The 19,835-nt window shown below is 47.0% G+C and overlaps 1 protein-coding gene across 1 annotated transcript in view; it reads right to left on the reverse strand.

The window, feature by feature from the left end:
- The window catches only part of LOC142803214 (putative ATP-dependent DNA helicase HFM1), a 1,032,948-nt gene that overhangs the window by 261,086 nt on the left and 752,027 nt on the right, over window positions 1-19,835 (reverse strand). Inside the window, exon 19 of the mRNA XM_075888308.1 lies at window positions 12,820-12,977. Within this exon, the coding sequence (XP_075744423.1) occupies window positions 12,820-12,977 (158 nt within the window). The remainder of the gene's footprint in view (window positions 1-12,819; window positions 12,978-19,835) is intronic.

A 19,835-nucleotide genomic window follows, 5' to 3' on the forward strand; every position in this document is an offset into this window, starting at 1 on the left:
AACAATTGCGGGGTCTCCAGATAACGTGTGAAGGTTTTCGCAGGGCTGTCTGGTGGGTCGCAAACTTTACTTAGTCACTAGGACCATAAATTATTCTAGTTTATGTTTTAGTTCTCTGTTCTCGCGTTATAGGACATGAATTCACTTTTTGTTGTGCTCTGGTTGTGCTTACCTCTAACCGGTGTCCGGGACCGAGTCTCGGGTCTTTTTCACTGTTGTTGTCACCACTGCTACTGCTACCACCCCACACCATGTCCACCTAGGTCAGCATGGTCTTGGACCGTGAGCGGCTCTTGAGTAGGCTTCCGGTGAATCGACTGGGACTACGTGTTTGACGATAGCAGCCTCGAGAGCGAGAGCGCTCTCGGGAGCGAGAATCATCTCTAGAACAGGAACACGTTTGAGAGATAGAGCGTTTCCTGGAAAGGGAGCATTGCCGTACAGCAGCATCAGGTGTTGCTTGCTTCGTGACCACCTTAGCATTTCCATCTTTGTCAGTCCACAGTTTAGTGCGTCTGTCCCTTTGGTGTTTTGTCACAATGTACAGAGCGTGGTCACTCTTTTTGCACGAACGCCCACCCGTGACCTGAGCTTCTCACATCACGGGCGTTTGCACTTGGGGGTGTAACTGAGCGTCTCCCGGGTATCACCTGGAACGTTTATACCGCAGGAGTGGCACTTTTCTCTTTTTTTTTCTTTGCTATTGTAACAGACATCAGCACGGAGCCCAACTTGGCCGTCAATCTACCAGCCTTCTGTAGAGCGATAATTCCATGTACGCCGACCCGCACACGACGTGCCTCGGTACGTGAGAATCTTCTAATAGTACGATCATGGCTCGCGTGTTCCGAATCTTCTTCACGCCAATCACTGTTGGGTTACATCTGTTCACGATTTCCTCTGCGAGGTTGTGCTCAGTGATCGATGAGTCTACGCTCTTTTAGCATTCCTCTTCAAGTTTTCTCCAGTGTAGCTGCATAAACAGATACCTTGAAGGCTCCAAAGCTTGTGTGTACTTTTCGTATGGTGAAATAAGCCTTCGCATTGGTTGTCATGTGAGTAGAATTGACGATAATGCTTTATACCCTGTTCGAGCAAACGGCGTCTTTCTCTGTCTGTCTGGGAGAGTTGCGGCTATAATCACAGACTTGAAGAGAGTGAACTGTTTTACTCTGCAAACATTCATCCCTCCTTTTGAATGAATGATAATCCTGAGTTTGGTTTGGTCTTAGATTATTGTACTAATAATTATGAGTTGCTATTCCGGAATTCTGGGGAGTTGAGAGCCGACTACAACGCTCTGAAATGTAGACAGGTGCCATTGTAATATTCTTTTTTCTTGGTCTTGCCTTCACTTTTCGCATCAGACGCAGGCATTGTGTTTTTCACCTAGTGCGGTCGACTTCAATTGCCATCGGTGGTAACCCGCAGCTAGAGTCTGAAAGATTGTCTTATGTGGCGTTAATTCCCTCCGCTGTGATTTCCTCGGTATTACGACTGGTTTCATCAAACACAGACCTCACCGAGCCCAGCTATGCCACGTGAAAGCCACATTTGTGGCCAGGTTCAACGTCGCACTCCCGCTAAGGCTCGACACTGTCACGCTCAGCAGCCGACGCACCACGTAGACTGGTCAAAGCCCGATAAAGTCTTGTAAAATTCACTCGCTGTGAAAACTTTGATATTCTCGTGAAGTACTCTAGCGCCAGAGTTTCCTCTGGAATCCTCATAGAAAACTTTCTCACGAAAAGGAAACGTTCGCCTCCAAAAGTAGTTGAATGTATACTGTACATAACCGAAGACAGAGCTAGCTTAGACAACGTCTCTTGGTGTTTGGTAGCTATAGCACCATTGAACATGAATGCGCCCACGTTGCACTCAGTGATACATCTCCATTTCGATGACTGACCTCCGTGATCACTAAGCAAACAGGCTCCTGTGGTCATAGGTGCTTCTGGCAGCTGTAGTATTTAACACTGAAAGTGGAATTGGAGGAAGCGGTGTGACAGCGAGAAAAAATTGGCAGATCCCACGTACAGTGGGAATCAATGATATGCGAAGCAAGAATTAGAAAGGTTGATATGTCAATTTAAAATCAGCACATCGTTACAAGGTGGAAGTAAATATTGAAGTACATGACTTCCGTCTCAAGATTATTATCTTTGGATGTGTCGTTTACCTTCGTCATCTATTAAGGTCGCATGATACCAAACCTAGTATATCTGGAGCTAGCTAAACGGCCGCGACCATGCTATGAGCGTGGTATGTTGCCATGTTCTTACAAGACAAGCTTGTCAGTATTATCCTGTTTGCACCAGTCATTTATTTTGTCATCCAGTGACGTCACCTAACACCAACTTTGGTTCATGTGGAGCTAGCAAAACGACCGTGAGAGCATCATGAAGGGCCAAATAGATTACAATGTAACGTTGACACGCGCACACGCTGGGCACAGCCACGCTATGCTAGCAAAACGCGAGCATTCTATAACGGACGCCAGGCGCGACCAGTGCAACCAGCGTCCGTTGCCGCTGCCCGACAGCAACCGGCATGAAATGTGACATGCTGCATTTCGTGGCGATGCGTTACCTTGGCAACACTGCATCTCCCTCTTTTCGTGATGGAGGGACGCCAGACGTGCTGAAACGCGCATACTTCAAAGCAATGCAGCGCGGAGCGTGCCTGCGAGTATATGGCAGGTCTGGCGGCCTGGCGTGGAAACACCAGTGTTACGCAACGAAATGAACGCCGACGATCACGAGCACCGCGTCACGTCGAATTGTATTGGCGCCTTGACTGTGCCAACTAGTCATGTGCTCATGAGACGTGTCTCATGATTATCAGGTTCGCACCTCTCACATACCTTCGTCATCTATTGACGTCACGTAATACCAAGTTTGTCATATGTGATGCTAGTGAAACTGCCGAGAGCGCATCATGCGTGTTGCAAGTAGTCATGTTATTACATGACACCCATATTGTGATTATCATGTTTTTATGTGTCATTTACCTATGTCGTCCGTTTACATCGCTCAATACGGAGTTTCGTACATGTGAAGCTAGCAAAATGGCCGCGAGCACATGATAACTGTAGCACGTAGTCATGTTGTTACATGACACGCATCTCATGTTTATCACGTTTTCTTGCACCAGTATCATACCTTCGTCATACACTCACGTACTTTAATACCAAATTTGGTATATGTGACGCTAGTGAAACGGCCGCGAGCACATCATGAGCATGGCATGTAGTCATGTTCTTACATCAGATGCTTGTCAATATTTTTATTTTGGGTCTGTCGCTATTGTTCGCCATGCAATCATGTCATACCATACCAGTTTCGCAACATGCCATGTGATGGAAATCACCGCCGGAGCTGCGGCACCATGAAATATAAATCATAACATTCATGACATACATGTGATGATTTTCACGTTAATTGATTGATTGATATGTGGGGTTTAACGTCCCAAAACCATTATATGATTATGAGAGACGCCGTAGTGGAGGGCTCCGGAAATTTAGACCACCTGGGGTTCTTTAACGTGCACCCAAATCTGAGCACACGGGCCTACAACATTTCCGCCTCCATCGGAAATGCAGCCGCCGCAGCCGGGATTCGAACCCGCGCCCTGCGGGTCAGCAGCCGAGTACCTTAGCCACTAGACCACCACGGCGGGGCGATTTTCACGTTAAGACTAGGCAAATATGTCCTTCATACAGTCATGTTATGTCATACCAAGTTTGGTATCGACATCATTACCTAAACAGTCGGGAGAGCTAAAAGTCTTCAGCGGCTAGATAGATAGATAGATAGATAGATAGATAGATAGATAGATAGATAGATAGATAGATAGATAGATAGATAGATAGATAGATAGATAGATAGATAGATAGATAGATAGATAGATAGATAGATACGCTCAAAGTCATTGAAGTTCGCTAACAAATGCTTCGCATTTAAAATGTCACTGAAACGACATCGAATTTGAGACGGGGTCACCCACTCACGGAGTGTTAGTGTACTGAACGCTAATGCTTGACTAGAGAGAAACGCAACGCGTCTTGTGTCTTCTCAGTTTTCCAGCTGCGTCTTTTCACAAGGCGAACGTAGTGTAGCGAAACTTCGGGGTTGTTTAATGTGGACGCACCTGCTGACCATCCAGACAAAGAAGTGTGGGAGCGATTCCGTACAGGCAAGCGATGACAAGTCGACACTCTGATTTCGGGGAGCACTCAATGGGGGTTTATTTATCTAATACAACCTAAGTTTACACAATGCACTAAGTGTAAATTGGAAAACGTGGAAAACGATGGCATACCCCTCGGATTGAATGTCTGGTCTCCGGTGGTGAGAAGCGCTGTTGATCCCGAGTCCGCTCACCCCAACAAGGGCTCAAGTCACTGCCTAATTAGGGTTTTTCAGCATCCACGGGCGAGCGGATCAATCAGGCAAGCTGAGGATAAGCAATCCCAACACGAGTTTTCATGGTCGCGTGAAGCCTGCCTCGCAACAAAACTGTAGCAGCTTTTTGAAACAGGCAAATTTTCTCAAATAGCCTTGACGCACAGAAAAGTGCTCAAATGTCGCTCCCCGATTGCCGCGGAGGACGCAAGAGGTGGGTCGCTTGTTTGGGGTGGTGGTGGTGGTAGTGATTAGATGAGGAGAAAGGCACCTAATTTCTGCAGCCTGGTCGGGAACATGGCGCTGTGCCTGGTTTGACGCGCGGGGCGCCCAGTGACCGACTGAATGCAGTTTTTTCTCCTCAGGCACTCATTCTTCCTCGAGGCTTCCTCCTCGAGAAAAGTCGTTAAATAGCACGATCATCTGGCAAACAAGAAAATCCGGCTATAGCTGAAATAGAAAAAAAAATCTTTCCATGAGACATTGCCTTCATGACAACTCCCCCCTACGAAAAACCCACTCGTTTTACCCGCAAAACGCTAAAACAAATAAAAAATACAAAAATGTTTGGAACCCAACAAATTTGCGAAGTGCTCATTTAGAGATGCTTTTACATTTGTCTAAAAGGTGAAAAGCTCAAAGGAATTACAAACCGCAAATGAAAACAAAATTATCGTGAAACACAGATCAATGCAGTTCACTTGTAGGCACTGTAATACAACTCAGTGTCCATGTCGTAAGCGCCGACTATCTGTTGTGCATTGTTACCACTTGTAAATGTCTCCCAGTCGGGGTAAAGTTTACTGTAAGTGTTGGAGCCTTCACCCTACTGTACTGGAACACTGGTTTCTGTCCCACACACACCATGTCGCAAATGGAATTCTTGACCCACTCGCGAACCGCACTCGCGCACAACACTTCGATGCAATTCCTGTTCATCACTGTTTGCACTGCAACCGCGCATGTGAGCACCTCTATGTTGTTCGCGGATATCACTCCTTGCACTGCACTCGCGCACGTCACCACCTCGATCGTGCACCTCCTGATTATCAACAGATTCATCCTTTGCGTCGTCGGCATCAGAAGACCATCGGACGTGGCAGGGTTTAAAACTATTCACTATAACAATGTCACGTTTTCTATCAGTTTCGTCAACCCCCCCCCCCCCCCCCAGGTTATTCGCGGCTGCCCCGCACACGAGACGGAATGGTCCGTGGTATCTGTGAAAAAATTTATTTGTCTTCTCTTTGGCCCGGGAGGGAGTCCACAAGTACACCAAGCCGCCCTCGTGACAGACAACACTTCGTTGTTAAGCATCATAGCTGCATGTTCTCCTGCTGACGCCTCACCAATTCTTTTACCAGCCTTTGAGTCTGCCGGAGTCGTCGAGCCACTTTGATAGGATCCAGGGTGTAGTCGAATCCACGTTGTGCGCCCAACTCAACATCTACAGGGAGCATCGGCTCATGTCCGTGAACCAGAAAGAACCGCGTGCATCCGGTCGTCTCGTGAGTGGAAGAATTGCACCTAAAGAGGACGTACGGTGAAAATTCATCCCAGTGGTGGCGCTGCGAGAAAACGCACATTCAGAGCATGTCAGCCAACGTGCAGTTAAAACGCTCGCACAAGCCGTTGGCCTGTGGGTGGTATGCTGTTGTGGTGGCCTGTTCGCTACCCACGAGGCGAAATATTTTGTCGGTCAAGTTGGCGAAAAGCGTTGTCCACGATAGCTTATCGCTTTCTCCAGTTCACAACGACAGAGCCCGACCTGTTCGACGAACGCCCTTGCTGCCTCTGCGGCAGTGGCCGCCTGACATGCGACAGCCTCGACCCATTTCGTGTGCTAGTCTATAATCAGGACAATGTAGTGGTTCCCTGATCTGTACTTAGTGAAAGGTCCAATAAAGTCTATGCCCACCTGTTCCAAGGGTCAGCCTGCAGGTGGGATCGGTTGGAGATAACCGGACGGCGTTCCAAGTGGTTGCTTTCGCGTCTAGCAGTCAGGGCAGAAGAGTACCTACTTTCTGACGTAGGAGAACATCTTCGGCCAGAAATAGCGGCAACGCGCTTTTTCCCATGTGCGCTTAGCACCCAAGTGGCCAGCCAGGGGGTCGTCATGGCAGTGTCTTAAAATCTCGTATCTCAAGCACTTAGGGGCCACGAGCGCCGCGCAATCTTCTTGGAAGCAATTCACCCTCCGATACAGTGCACCACCGATCAACTGGAAGCTCCGTGCCGTTCTTTTAGTTTTCCTGACAACGGGGGCATCCGGGTGCTCAAGGTGCTGTGCAATATCTCTCATTCAAGGATCGGCCCTCTGCTTTTTCTCAACGTCCACCTGATCCAGGACCAACAACGGCAAAGGGTTTTTCTTTGCTTACCGGCGTGGGATTGTGAGGAAGGCGGGACAGCGTGTCGGCATTTTCATTCTTGAGGCCAGGGTGGTTTCGCAAAGTTATGTCGAATTTCTGAAGCAATAGCGCATGAGACGACCGTTTAAATTCCTTACTTTCATAAGCCAAGCCAGGCTCGCTTGGTCAGTTACAACAGTGAATTTAGTGCCAAAGATGTACGGCCGAAACTGTCCGCAGGCGTACAGGACGGCAAAGCATTTTTTTCAGTCGTGCTGTAGTTCATCTCAGCCTTGTTAAGGTGGCGTCTGGCATAGGCGATGACTTGTTTTTGAGCTCTGACTTTTCAAATAAGGACTGCGCCTATGCCTTAATCGCAGGCATCAGTGTGCACATCTATTGGCTTTCCCGGCTCAAACTGACGCAGAAGGGCCATCCAGCGGCTTGAGGAGGCCCTGGCGGAGCACACGAGAAAGGGAACCGACGCCCCGGACAACGGGAGCGGAGGAGCCCGAGTATCCAACGCCTAGCCGGAGCACAGTGTCCTCAAGATCTAGGGCCTGGGACTATAGGACTATTAGCCATAGTCTTCATATAGGGAATACCCGCGCCCTGCGCGGCCGGTGACTTCCCGCCCGCCGGATGCGCGAAAAATGTTGTTTCTCTCTCTCTCTCTCAAACTGCCAGAAAACTGGGGCTGTGATCAGTTTCTCTTTGAGGAATTGCATCGCCGCTTCGCAAGCTGCATCCCAGACGAAAAAAAACATCCTTTTTAGTTATTTTTGTCAGAGGTCGAGAAATGTGAGAAAAATCTTTGATGAAACGCCGATAGTAGTTAAAAGTCCGAGAAAACTCTCCACAACCTTCTTATTTCGAGGAAAATTTGAATTGCTGCACAAACTTGAAGAAAAAAACAAGAGAGACAGGAAAGAGTGCAGCACTCTTTCCTGTCTCTCTTGTTTTTTTCTTCAAGTTTGTGCAGCAATTCAATTTTTCAAGTATGAACCAACTAGTCTGCAAAAAAGTATTGCTTCAACTTATTTCGAGTCTTGAAGAATTTCTCGATGGCTGCTAGTTTGTCTGGGGCTGGCCAGATGTTTCACCTGTGAGTATGGACCTCCAAGATATTCATTTTCTGATGGGTGAAGCTACATTTTGCGGGCTTAAGTTGCAAGTTTGCAGAGTCCAGCGCCGAAAAAAAAAACACTTTCCAAATCTTCCAAATGAGTTGACATGGTTTTGAAGAAAATTACAATGTCGTCCAAATAGGCCAAACAAACCCTCCAGAGGAGGCAGCTAAAAACTTTGGTAAGCATTCTCTGGAATATGGCCGGGGCATTGCACAGGCCGAAAAAACAACGTTGGATTCGTAGATGCCAGGCCCCCGGAAAATGCGGTCTTTTGCTTATCTTCCTTCTTTATACGCACTTGCCAGTAGCTTGATGTTAGATCAAGTGTGGTGAAGTATTTTGTCTCCTGAAGCACGTCGATAATGTCATCCTTTCGCGGCAGGGGTGCACATCTTTATAGTGACCTCATTCACTCTTCGGAAGTCTATGCAGAAACGCCAAGTCTCATTTGGCTTCTTCACAAAGACGGCAGGTGATGACCAAGGACTGTGTGACTCTCTAATGATCCCATTTCGAAGAATTTCTTCAACTTGTTCCCCAATTTGTTGCGTTTCAAAAGGGGAATGACGATATGGGTGCTGATAAATAGGTCGAAAATCACCTGTGTCGATTACGTGTTCAGCAACATGCGTTTGCCGGATGGGGTTGTCAAGGCTTGTGAAAAGATGACGGTACTTCTCAATGAGCGACAACAGCTTCTCTCGTTCAGATAATTGTAGGTGATCCCCACCCTGTATCTTAAATTGTGGGGGAACTCAATCATTTTTGTGTAGCAATAAATGCCAGCTGTGCGTCCTGAATGGACGAAGCCCATCCGTGCTTTGTTCCGCCGAGATTTATTGGTGACGTTGTGGGATTACCAATATGAATGAGACCTGTCCCATGCACAATCCTTGTTACTGTGCGTGCCACTTGGAGTCCGCTTCTGAGCATGCTGTTCAGTTCGACAAGGTGTACTCCGTCTCTTGCGACTTTCACTTCAGCAGCCAGCTCTGGGGGTGGTTCAATACGAATGTGCTCGTGGCAACGCACTGTAAGGACATCATTGTGTTCAGGGGCATCTGAGTTTACACGTAGCCGAAAAACTTCCTCAATGAGTGTGAGCTCTTTCTTCGAGAAATCAATTAGAAGTCGTGGCGCTCTGCAGAAAGAAACGCAACCTAGCAGCTCGTACGGGCTATTTTCCACTGCCAAAAATGTGTCATGAATATTGCTGGTGCAAATTCAAGTCTTACTTCGGCTTCACGATGGGGGTCACCTTCGTCATTTTCTCTGATGAATATGACTTCTCTCAATTTGGATGCAGCACATTTTTTTTTACTAATTCATTTGAGAGAACATTTACGAAAGAGCGTGTGTCAATTACAAGTTATACATCTGTACCATTGGCTCGTGTGGGAACTGCAAGAAGCTGACTTTCTGACAATGTGTCGATATAGCGGCGAGGATGTCCCCCTATGCCCGGCCGTTCTCGTTTCCCGAGGAGTTGTGCTGCTATTCTGGTTCTCAACGGACACCGCTTTATCCTTCCTGCCATCTCAAAACCGCTGCCAGCACTGTTGCGCTAAGTGGCTTATGTGGCGGAAATTTGGCATCGGGGACGGCCGTCCTGGGTGCGGGAATTTCGCGGTTGCCAAATTATTGAAGGATGACGCATCTCGTCCTTGATGCTTTTGAGCCGGTCAGAAAGCGACGCGATGGAGTCAGCTATTTCTATAGGTCATATTCGTGGGTGGGAGCCTCCCGCGGGCAACGCAACTCGGCCGTGGCGCAGCTGGCGACACACGGAGGTGGCTGTAATGTTGCTACAGCGGGTGCTATTCTAACCGGTGGCGTGACTTTGCGTCCAAAACTCCATGCTGGTAGAATAACACGTGCCAATCGGCTGGGGCCCTGAAGCACAGCTTATCAGGGCTGCTTGGTTTATGCGCTGGAAAATCTGGAGGAATGCACCGCTGATTTCTGGGTTCGCAATTATGATTTTCTCCTGAATATTCTGACGGAACCCACGCAAAAGGTGTCGCGAGCGATCTTCTTCTGTCATCGATGGGTTTACCCTAGCACACTCTTGAACAACATCATAACAATAGTGCTCGGGGGTTTCATATGGCAGTTCGGTCTGGTTTTGTAGCCGCAAATGGGTGATGTCAATCGAGTGCCGACTGGTGAACGAAGTCCTCAAGAGCATCACCAACTCTTCCTATGAACTTGGGCACCCGTTAGAATTTGAGTAGTGTGCCAGTTTTTCGCATCACCGTCTAAGGCCAAATAAAAAAATTTAAATTTGTGACTTTGTCCCAATTGTTCAATGACGCTACATGTTTGTAGCAAAGTATCCACTCAAAATAGATTCCTCCGGCGCACTTCTGAACACTGGGTCTCTGACGAATGGTTTTGCTTGGGGGGCAGACATCCTGGAGAGGAAGGTAGGGGGTTTCGTCATAGTAGAAAAGTTCGAGGTTGTTTCCTGGTGCTTGTTTTTGACTCCGAACATAATTTCACCGCGTTAATATTGCAACCGAGCAACCTCCACCACTTTGTAGCGAAACTTTAGGGTTGCTTAGGTTAGACACATCTGATGACCATCCAAACGAAGAAGTGTGGGAGCGATTCCGCACAGGCACGCCATGACAAGTCGACACGATGATTTCGGGGAGCACTCATTAGGGGTTTATTTATCTAATACAGCCTAAATTTACACAATCCACCAAGTCTCAAACACAAAACATGGAAAATGATGGCATACCCCTCGGCTTGCATGACTGGTCTCTGGTGGTGAGATTCGCTGTTAACCTCGAGTCCGCTCACACCAAAAAGGCCCCAAGTCGCTGCCTAAACAAGGTTTTCTAGCATGCACGGGTGCGCGGACCAATCAGGCAAGCCAAGGATAACCAACTCCAACACGAGATTGCATGGTCGCGTGAAGCCTGCCTCGCAACAAAACTGTAGCAGCTTTTTCGAACGGGCAAATTCTCTAAAACGACCTTGACGCGCAAACAAGTGTTCAAATGTCGCTCCTCGATTTCCCCGGAGGACGCCAGCGGCGGCTAGCTCGTTTGGGGTGGTGGTGGTAGTGGTAAGAAGAGGAGAAATGCGCCTAATTTCTGCAGCCCTGTCGGGATCACGGCGCAGTGCCTGGTTTGGCACACGGGGAGCCCTGTGACCGGCCGGATGCAGCTTTTTCTCCTCAGACACTCATTCTTTCTCGAGGCTCCCTCCTCGAGAAAAGTCGTTAAATAGCGCCTCTAACAAGAGCATCTGGCATAGACAGAAATTCAGCTGAAGCTGAAAAAGAAAAAGGCTTTTCGCGAGACATTGTCTTCGCGACAGTAGGAGGGGAACGTGGAGTCACAGCCAGGCGAAATCATAGCTATTTTAGGTTGGAGCTGTTTGAGTAGCATGTCTCTTCGTCCGCATCACTCCCCTCGCCACAGGTGTTGGAGCTGCGCCAAGTAGCTCACGCCTTCCTAGCAGAAAGCGGTGACGTCTTTCTCGCTCGCCCACCGCGGGCCCGCCAGGTGTCAGTCTCCTACTTTACCCTCTCCACCGCTAGCAACGCTCGAGCCCACTCCTCACGCAGGCATCATCTCATTCGCACCACCTCTCACCTTCTGTCCGCGAGAAACCGTGAGCCGATGTGTGCGTGCGCTGCGCGTGGCGCCGACAATGTGGGCAGCACGCCACTGCTTGCCATGAGATCGCACCGACAGGTAAAACGCCATCGCGGAATGCTTCCCGCTAGTGCGCGTGTACCTTTCCCGGCTGCCGCCGGCTTTGCGAAGGTTAGCGAAGCCGATCGCGTTCACGAATGGCGACGTCAACACCGACAAGGTGCAAGCCAGCCAAGCCGAACACAATCGTCGTCAATGGAAGACCAGCGACACTGACGAGGTGCGAGTCAAAAACACCAATCGCTTGCGAGAATACAGACGGCGCACGGGTTACACCAACGAGACGCGAGCCAAAGAAGCTGAGCACAAGCGTCTTCAACGCTTCCCACCTCTCATGTTGTAGCGATTCAAAGAAATTTTAACTCGAGAAAATGCTACCTCGAGCTTTGCTTCAAACCGCTCTTCCAGCCCCCACGTCGACGCCTCTTTCAACCGGGTCAACGCCGTGGGCACCGCTGCTGCGTCGCATCCCATCCGGGTTCTTTCGGGGGGATGGTCCGTAGATTTTGGTACAATTGATGATATGAGCCAAGCCAACGCTTGTAAAGGTAGAGCGGTTTGTGAAAACCTTGACCGAATTGGCCTTATCCCAAAGAAAATGAGCTGAATGGCAAGCTCAGCAAGAAACAACATGTCCAAGGAGCTGCTAAAAATGAAAGTTGGGCAAGTTGGCGGTTCATCCTTGTAAGGTCAGAATAGCTTAGAAATATAGACAAGGACTGAAGAAAAAACGACACATGACGCTCACACAGCCGGATCGAGCTATTCTCTTTTTTCAGACTTTGTTTCCATATTCGTGCTGTTTTTAAAATCCCAATCCAGAAGTTAATCGTGTATTTCACGATCATGATGCATTACTTGACTTTACCTAGAACCGTATAAGAGTACAGCGTTAGATATGAAAATCGCGTTTGTTGAGCCTCCAAGGTATGTCGCTCTGGCACAGCGGCACGGATGCGCAGCATTTGTTGCCGCGGATCTAGAAGTCGTGAATTCGACCCATTGCAAGTGTATGTCACTGAAGTTTTCGAAGACCCCGCCACAAAGCACATTTGTGTTAAAATATACTTCGTGAGTCCCAGTGAGCGCCACATTTAGTCAACCTATGGTCCGGAGGGCTTTTGGGTGTGCGCGTCACGTGTTTTACTCATGGTGGTGGGTTTCTTAGAACACCACCAACACCAGCATCACAAGCCAATCAATATATTTGAAAACACACTCATGCTATGCAAGCCAGGGCTTGCCTGTGAGTGGAACTCACTGGAGGCGCTGGTAGAACAGCAGTCGGTCGTCAGCGTCACCGATGATCAGGTGCGCGGAAGCGAGGTCCAGCGTTTGGCGTTCGCTTTCGTTGCCTTCCTCGAGAGGGCGAAGTCGCACCAGTATTGAAAGTGTGGCTTGATCTCCTCTGCTGTAGTCCTGCGGTTTTTTTGGGTGGGAGGGGAGAGGGAAGTAGGCGGCTTAGCCCATAAAAACTGACCACTTCAACTGAGATGAACATGGTAATAGTGTTCCCGCTGTTTTTAAACTAAACCTGTTCGCCGAAATGAAGAGAAAATCTGCGAGTTCAATGTTCGTCTTGTTGCGGAGATTTCAAGTGCAACAGATTTAATTTCAACATTTCATATGTACGACTGTTTTGAAGAAAAGTGCCCGCCTCCCTGGCATTCATAACACTTTTTAAAAGACAAACACAAACGCAAAAATATGCCGCAGACACCTCCTTCAATTTTTCATTTTTCGCACAGTCCTGACTTTTAGACTGAACACCTGTCAACAGGCTCGGCTCTCTCTCTTAGCCTGGAGATGGCTATTCTCTATTCGAAACTCATGACCAGCAACATTTTGTATTCTGTCAAGTTCAAGCGTCCAGGAGCTAGTGCTTCGAACATTATGTTAATAAGATGCCAACACTCCTTTGTTTACGTGTAACAATCTATTCCTTCAAAACAATAGAGAAATCAAGAGCTTCATTACAGGAAAGAACGCATGCTTACCGACGGGATTAATGGCCCCTTCTGGATAAGTTATCGCAGAGATTTGCGACGTTGACAAGGTGTTGCCAGCTGTGAAATAAAATTCTCTGCCTCTTCACTACCACCCATTGCAAACGCGGGACACTAAATGAGTGCACTTCGCGTCCATGGGGCACGGTAATCTCCTAATACTGTCACCGCACATATATTTGAAGCTTACGTTGGGCTTTCCCGTCAGTCATGCCTGCGTAGAGGGCAGTCAATGAGGCATGAAAGAGAACGGGGAGATGCCACGTATAGTAGAAATCAATGATATGCGAGGCGCGAGTGAGTAAGTTTGATATGTTATGCCATACACGACCTTTATATAATGATTACAACGTTAGCTCTTCGCATTTGTGTTCGTCGTCCATTTTCGTCACTTAATAATGGATTTGGTACATAGGAAGCTAGCGAAACAACCGAGAGCGCACCATGAGCGTGACGTGTAGCCATGCTCGTATGTGACACGCATGTCAAGATTATCGTGTTTCCGCCAGTCATATATCTTTGCCATCCGATTATGTCTTGTCATACCAAATTTGATGTATGTGAAGCTAGTGAAATGACCCGAGCGCACCATAAGCGTGACGTGTGGTCATGACTTACATGACGTGTGTGTCATAATTTTCATGTTAGTATCTGTCACTTGTGTTCACCATGCAGTCGTGTTATTTCATACCGTTTTTCCAACATTTCATGCAACGAAACTACTGGTAGAGCAGCAATACCATGACATGTAAATTATGACACTGATGAGATACATATCATGCTATTCCTGCCACGACTAGTCACGTATGCTCGTCTACAGTCATGTTTCGTCATACTAATTTCGGTATGGATCCCATAATTGAAACGGCCAGGAGGAAGATCGCTAAGAAATGGTTCGCATTTATTTTCTACGTGGCATCTAAGCATAACTTTGGATATGGACACATGAAAGGGCCACGTGGCGCTGAGGATGTGCCCCTCAATTCGGTGCGCTGTTTGTGTATGTTGTTCTCTATAAAGCCGTATACGGCAAAGCAAGCGATTTCTATCTCTGAGCTCGATCCACTGAGTTCTCACCGAAGTCTGCCTTGTCTGTGCCATCGCAGCGGTAGTAATGACTGCATTGCTGCAGCTGTCACAGCTGGGAGTCCATGCGTCTAGTTCACTGTATTTCAAGGATGACCTACCGCAGCAGCTAGCTCCGCGCGTTTGTCCATATGCATACGCTGGTCTCGCAAATAGTTGACACAACCTCTGCAACCTTTGCAAACCTTGCTGTCCCGCATGACGATTCAGCTTTGTGAAATGCCATCTAGTCTAAAGCGCTTAATTTTTCCCGCTGGTACGTGACCAACGAAGTGAAAAACAGCGCGAAACACAAAATGGTGAGAAAGACGAAAGAAGCGCTGTCGTCCGTCTCTTTTACTGACTCAGGTGTCTCTGAAAAAAAAAAGAGCTGTGTCAATAGGTAAGTATCCATGTTGAAAGGCTACGCCTGCAAACAAGCACGCAAGATAGCTGAAATCTTCGGCGTTTTATTGTTTTCACTTCTTCCTAGTGTCTGTGTTTGCTCGCCCAGCTTTCAGGAATGAATTACCATGAAGACGCCATAGTTTTTTTGCCGTTTCACCTCCCGTGCCCCACTGATGACCGCTTGATCGCACACTGACCCATGTAACTATGCCACGTAAAAATACTAATAGAGCGTGCTTCCTAGCAGTGGCCTGTTTTCATTGACATATGTGATAAGTGTATAACAGTTGTTAAACAAAAAATAATGAGTGTAACTATCGAATTTATATTCAAGCCTTAACACTATAGGTAGTCTGCAAAGTAATTTCATACGTACATGTTTACCACTATTTCAACGCAGTTTGCTACAAAATTTAGATATCTGTTCTACAGTAATATAAAGCTACCCTGCTTCAAAACACATATAGGAAATTTAGTAAGATAGATATACTGGCTGCCTGCAAATTCGCATCGCCATTTTAATGATCATGATGTCACTTCACGCCACATTACGTCTCCCCGTTCTGTCCTTGAACAAATCATCACCGCTTTCGCCTTTATTACAGAAATGTGGCGTTTAGTTCACATCGTTCCTTTTATAAAATTGAGATTTATTCGATCTAATCTGCCGCTTTCCTCATGTGAATCTATTATTAGGCAATTTAGACGTTTTGGATATTTCCAGATAAGGATAATTGTTTCGCATCGGCCTGCGCATCCAAAGATTTTTTAAAAATTCATCTTCATGCAAAGCTTAAGCCAAGTTGTTACCACACCTGTTCAAGGTAGCAACATTTTCGATTGAATTCTAACCCCCGATAACAAACAAATAAATTTCTTACAGTTAGTTCAAGGTGTTAGCGAGCATAACATCTTGTTTTACATGGTCATTGGGCTTCCTGCCTATCAGCCATCGTCCAAGTACTTTTGAGATTATAACAAAGCAAACTTTTCCTAAATCAACAACCAGCTGGAATTTTTTTGAAGAATTACACCTTGCAGTTCAGTGAAACTAGACACCCTATAAGGGTAAACTTTTGCCGCCTATTGATGCCTATGTTCCTCTGGTGCGCATTCGCGCAGATGCCGGGAAGCCTTGGTATACCAATTACCCCAGAATCTTATCTAGAAAAAAAAACGCGCATTTTCTGTGAACTCAAGCGGCGGAGTTAAAATATAGAACACATGTTTACAGCGCTGTGGGAATACACCGAATAAATAAGACAATCTCAGCATAAAAATTTATCCGGCGTAATCTGAGCATTCTGCGAGACAACCCTCTATAATTCGGAATTTACTGTCGCAGGAATGCCCCTAATGTGATGATACTGCTACATGTAGGCTGCTGGATTGCATATTGCCAATGCGCATGTGCGCCCGACGAAGAGAATGAAGGCCGCTTGCTGATCGAGCTTGAAGCTGGAATGGCCAGTGCTGCAACTGCTTTTGACGATACACTTTGTGAATAGCCGGCAGTGTAAACGACTCGTTACTGACGTAACATATTTTATAGAGGTGAAACGTTCCCCGTCCTTAGAACACAACTTTGCAGTGGCCGCATCGTCCAGCTTTCCGCCATGGCTTTCAGTGACAACCCGCCCCTTTCTGCACCTGCGGCTTCTACGAAAATCTTCGTCACGGTCCCTACACCCCGTGATTCCGGGACATTCTCTGCGCAACCAGGCCTCGATGTCGACGAATGGCTTCGCTTGAACGAGTCAGTCGAACTCACCGATGGGGCCCTATAGCGATGATGCTTGCTAATGTTCTCTTCTACTTGGACAGAACTCCACAAGTCTGGTTCGAAACAAATAAGTCCGAACTCACCAGCTGGACTCTTTCAAGGAGAAGGTACGTGACATCTTTGGGGACCCGACCAGCCACCAAGCCGCTGCACGACAGGAGCTCGCTACCCGTGTCTAGTCGCCAAATGAATCGTTTGTGCCCTACATATAGGACGTTCTCGCTCTGTGTCGAAAAGTGGTAGAGACGATGTCTGAAGCTGACAAGGTTGGTCAAGTTTAAAGAGAATCGCAGACGACGCTATCAATTTGCTGGTCTACACCAACGTATCGACTATTGACCACATGATTCGAAAGTGCCACTGTTTCGAAACTGCCAAAAGTCGTCATGTGCACTATCCTTTTTCTTCGTTACTAAACACGGCGGCTACGTCCACCTGCTCCGATTCCACCACCAGACCGTCCTTTGAGCAGAGCGTCACGCTTATCGTTCGATAGGAACTTGCAGGATGAAGTAGTCCTTTCCTTTCGAACATGCTACTATACCAACAAGCCCCGTGATCTCCGTTATTCAGGTAGTCGTAAAAGAAGAATTCGCCAACCTCAGGTTTCCTGCTGCCTCCACCGTCTCTCGCCTCTCCTCCAGATCAATGCCCATCAATGCATCTCGACGTGATCTCTTTGTTCCTCCATGATCTCGCAACCCCACAGAATGGCCAACTCCCGACGACAAACCGATCTACTTCCGATGCCACCGCGTTGGACATGTCTCCCGCTATTTCCGTGCCACCTGGACGCCACCACATAAGAACCAGTTTTCCGCACATTCTCACGCTTATGAAGATCTTCACCAGTATTCGCCCCCCCCCCCCGTACGGACCCTACTTTTGACATAGCTAACAGCCACCTTCCTGCGCGTTTATCGTCGCCTAAATGCCGTAGTTCCCCGTCGCCCTAAGCACGCCGCCATCACTTACCGCCTAACTTCGCATCGTATTCGACGAAAAACTAAATCGTGCAGCTTCTGGAGGCGGGGCTGCATCATCTCCGTCTGAACCAAATCCTCCGTTGACGCTTCCTACGAACAATAATCTCATCTATGTGCATATGGACGCTATTTCTTTGATGGCACTAGTCCATACTTGCGCTCACGAATCCATCCTTATTCAGTGTTCATCTTCGACGCCACTTAAAAAGTATTCACGCCTCCTACTCGGAAGCTGTACGTGTCATCGATGGTGGAACTGTTCCAGTGATCTGAATGTGTACGGCTCGCATAAGCATCACCGACCGCTACGTATCTGTCCTATTCACGGTGCTACATAACTGTCCTCATGACCTCATCTCAAAAATGTCCTTGCTGTCGACCCATTCTGTTCTGCCCTCATACATTGTCCGCTGGTACTCTATGCTTGGAGAATCTTGTTAAAGAAGGGTTGACAGGTGAGCTAGTTGGTAAATATTCATAATGAAACACTTGGAAGCGCAAACCAACGGAACACAAGAGAAGAGACAAACAAGTGCAGACTGAAACTCAGTTTATTCGGAGAAGAAATTAAATACCAGAAAGAAGAGAAAGGAAAAAAACTGGGGGGAAAATTCCACCATAATCAGGTGTCGTCCAGAATGGAGATTTCACAATCTAACAGTGATATAAACGGTGAACTAGCACAACTATCAATATTCTGTTTAATATAAAAGGGTTCTGCAATCTGTAGACCCTGTAGAATGTAAACCCGGGCCAAATTCCGCCCATTTTAGTGTTCTCGCAGGTGAACATTCAAGCAGCGCCAAGTCTGCCCAATGCAAAACCTGCCGCAAGACAGTGGAATACAATAAACAACATTATATCGACAATTGGTGAAAGAATTGATATCCTTGACACCACAACCTTCCTTTACAAGACCTGCCTTCATTCTGCTTTGTAAGTCATTTCTAGAACACATCTGCTGCAGTTTTCCACTTGCGGAAAACACAACGTCGAGATTGAATTTTTTGCACATTTTTTTTATCTTATGCAAAAACTCGTGCACATATGGGACTACCGCAAACTTGCGTCGTTTTTCTGCCTCCTTGAAGGGGCATGCCTTCCCTTTCTTTATGCGCAGTACCTTCTGAGCGGCGAAAATGAGGACATTGGACGGAAAGCCTGCCTCTCGCAACCTAATTATTTAATTAGAAAAAAAGACGCGCCACTTTGTGTAAACATGATTTCGTTACAGCAAAATTGAGAAGGTTAATCGCGATACCCAATTTTACTACTTTAGAATGCGAAGAATAGTAGCCCAGATTGGTTTCTTTGAAAGGGGAGAGTAGGACCAGTATAGGTGATCTCCGCGAAAAGATAACTCAAGATCTTGAAACTGCAATATCTTATCATGGGGAACCTCGTGCGCGAAACGTAATCTATGCCAATTTTTTCGAAGGTTTCAATATTTTTGTCCCAGTTTTTATCCAAGAAAGGTGAATGAACGAGCACAAGCTAATCGTCCACATATCTGAAGACATTATATACGAAGCTGCTTAGTGCTGTTTGCAAATTCCTATCAAAATAGCTTAAGAATATTTCGCACAGGACCAGTGCTACACGAGAGCCGTTACAAATGCCAGACTTTTGCACGTAATACTTATCGCCCCATAATACAAGAGTAGAATTCATACAAATAAGAGCAGTTCCATGAAGCTCTCAACCAACATCCTACAATTGTTAATGAATAAAAGTTCGTCATTTTCCTGCGTGATGCATTTTTTACGCACTTCGTGAGTTCAGTGTGAGGAACCGAGCAAAACAAATTGACAACCTCGATACTAAAACCACTGCTGTTAGACAACATTTTTGGTTGCTAAGAAGTCAACAACCTGGTTTGAACCCTTTACCAGAAAAGGGCCCTGAAAATTCAAGGCAGACAAGTGAAACAGGAGGAACGTTGAAACTTAACGCTGCCATGTCCTTTCTTCCGTAATATTTGTTCGAAAGAAATGTCTTGTTTATGGGTTTTGCTGGTAAAATGGTTCTA

The sequence above is a fragment of the Rhipicephalus microplus genome, chromosome 3 (genome assembly GCF_043290135.1).
Source record: "Rhipicephalus microplus isolate Deutch F79 chromosome 3, USDA_Rmic, whole genome shotgun sequence".
Lineage (NCBI taxonomy): Eukaryota > Metazoa > Arthropoda > Arachnida > Ixodida > Ixodidae > Rhipicephalus > Rhipicephalus microplus.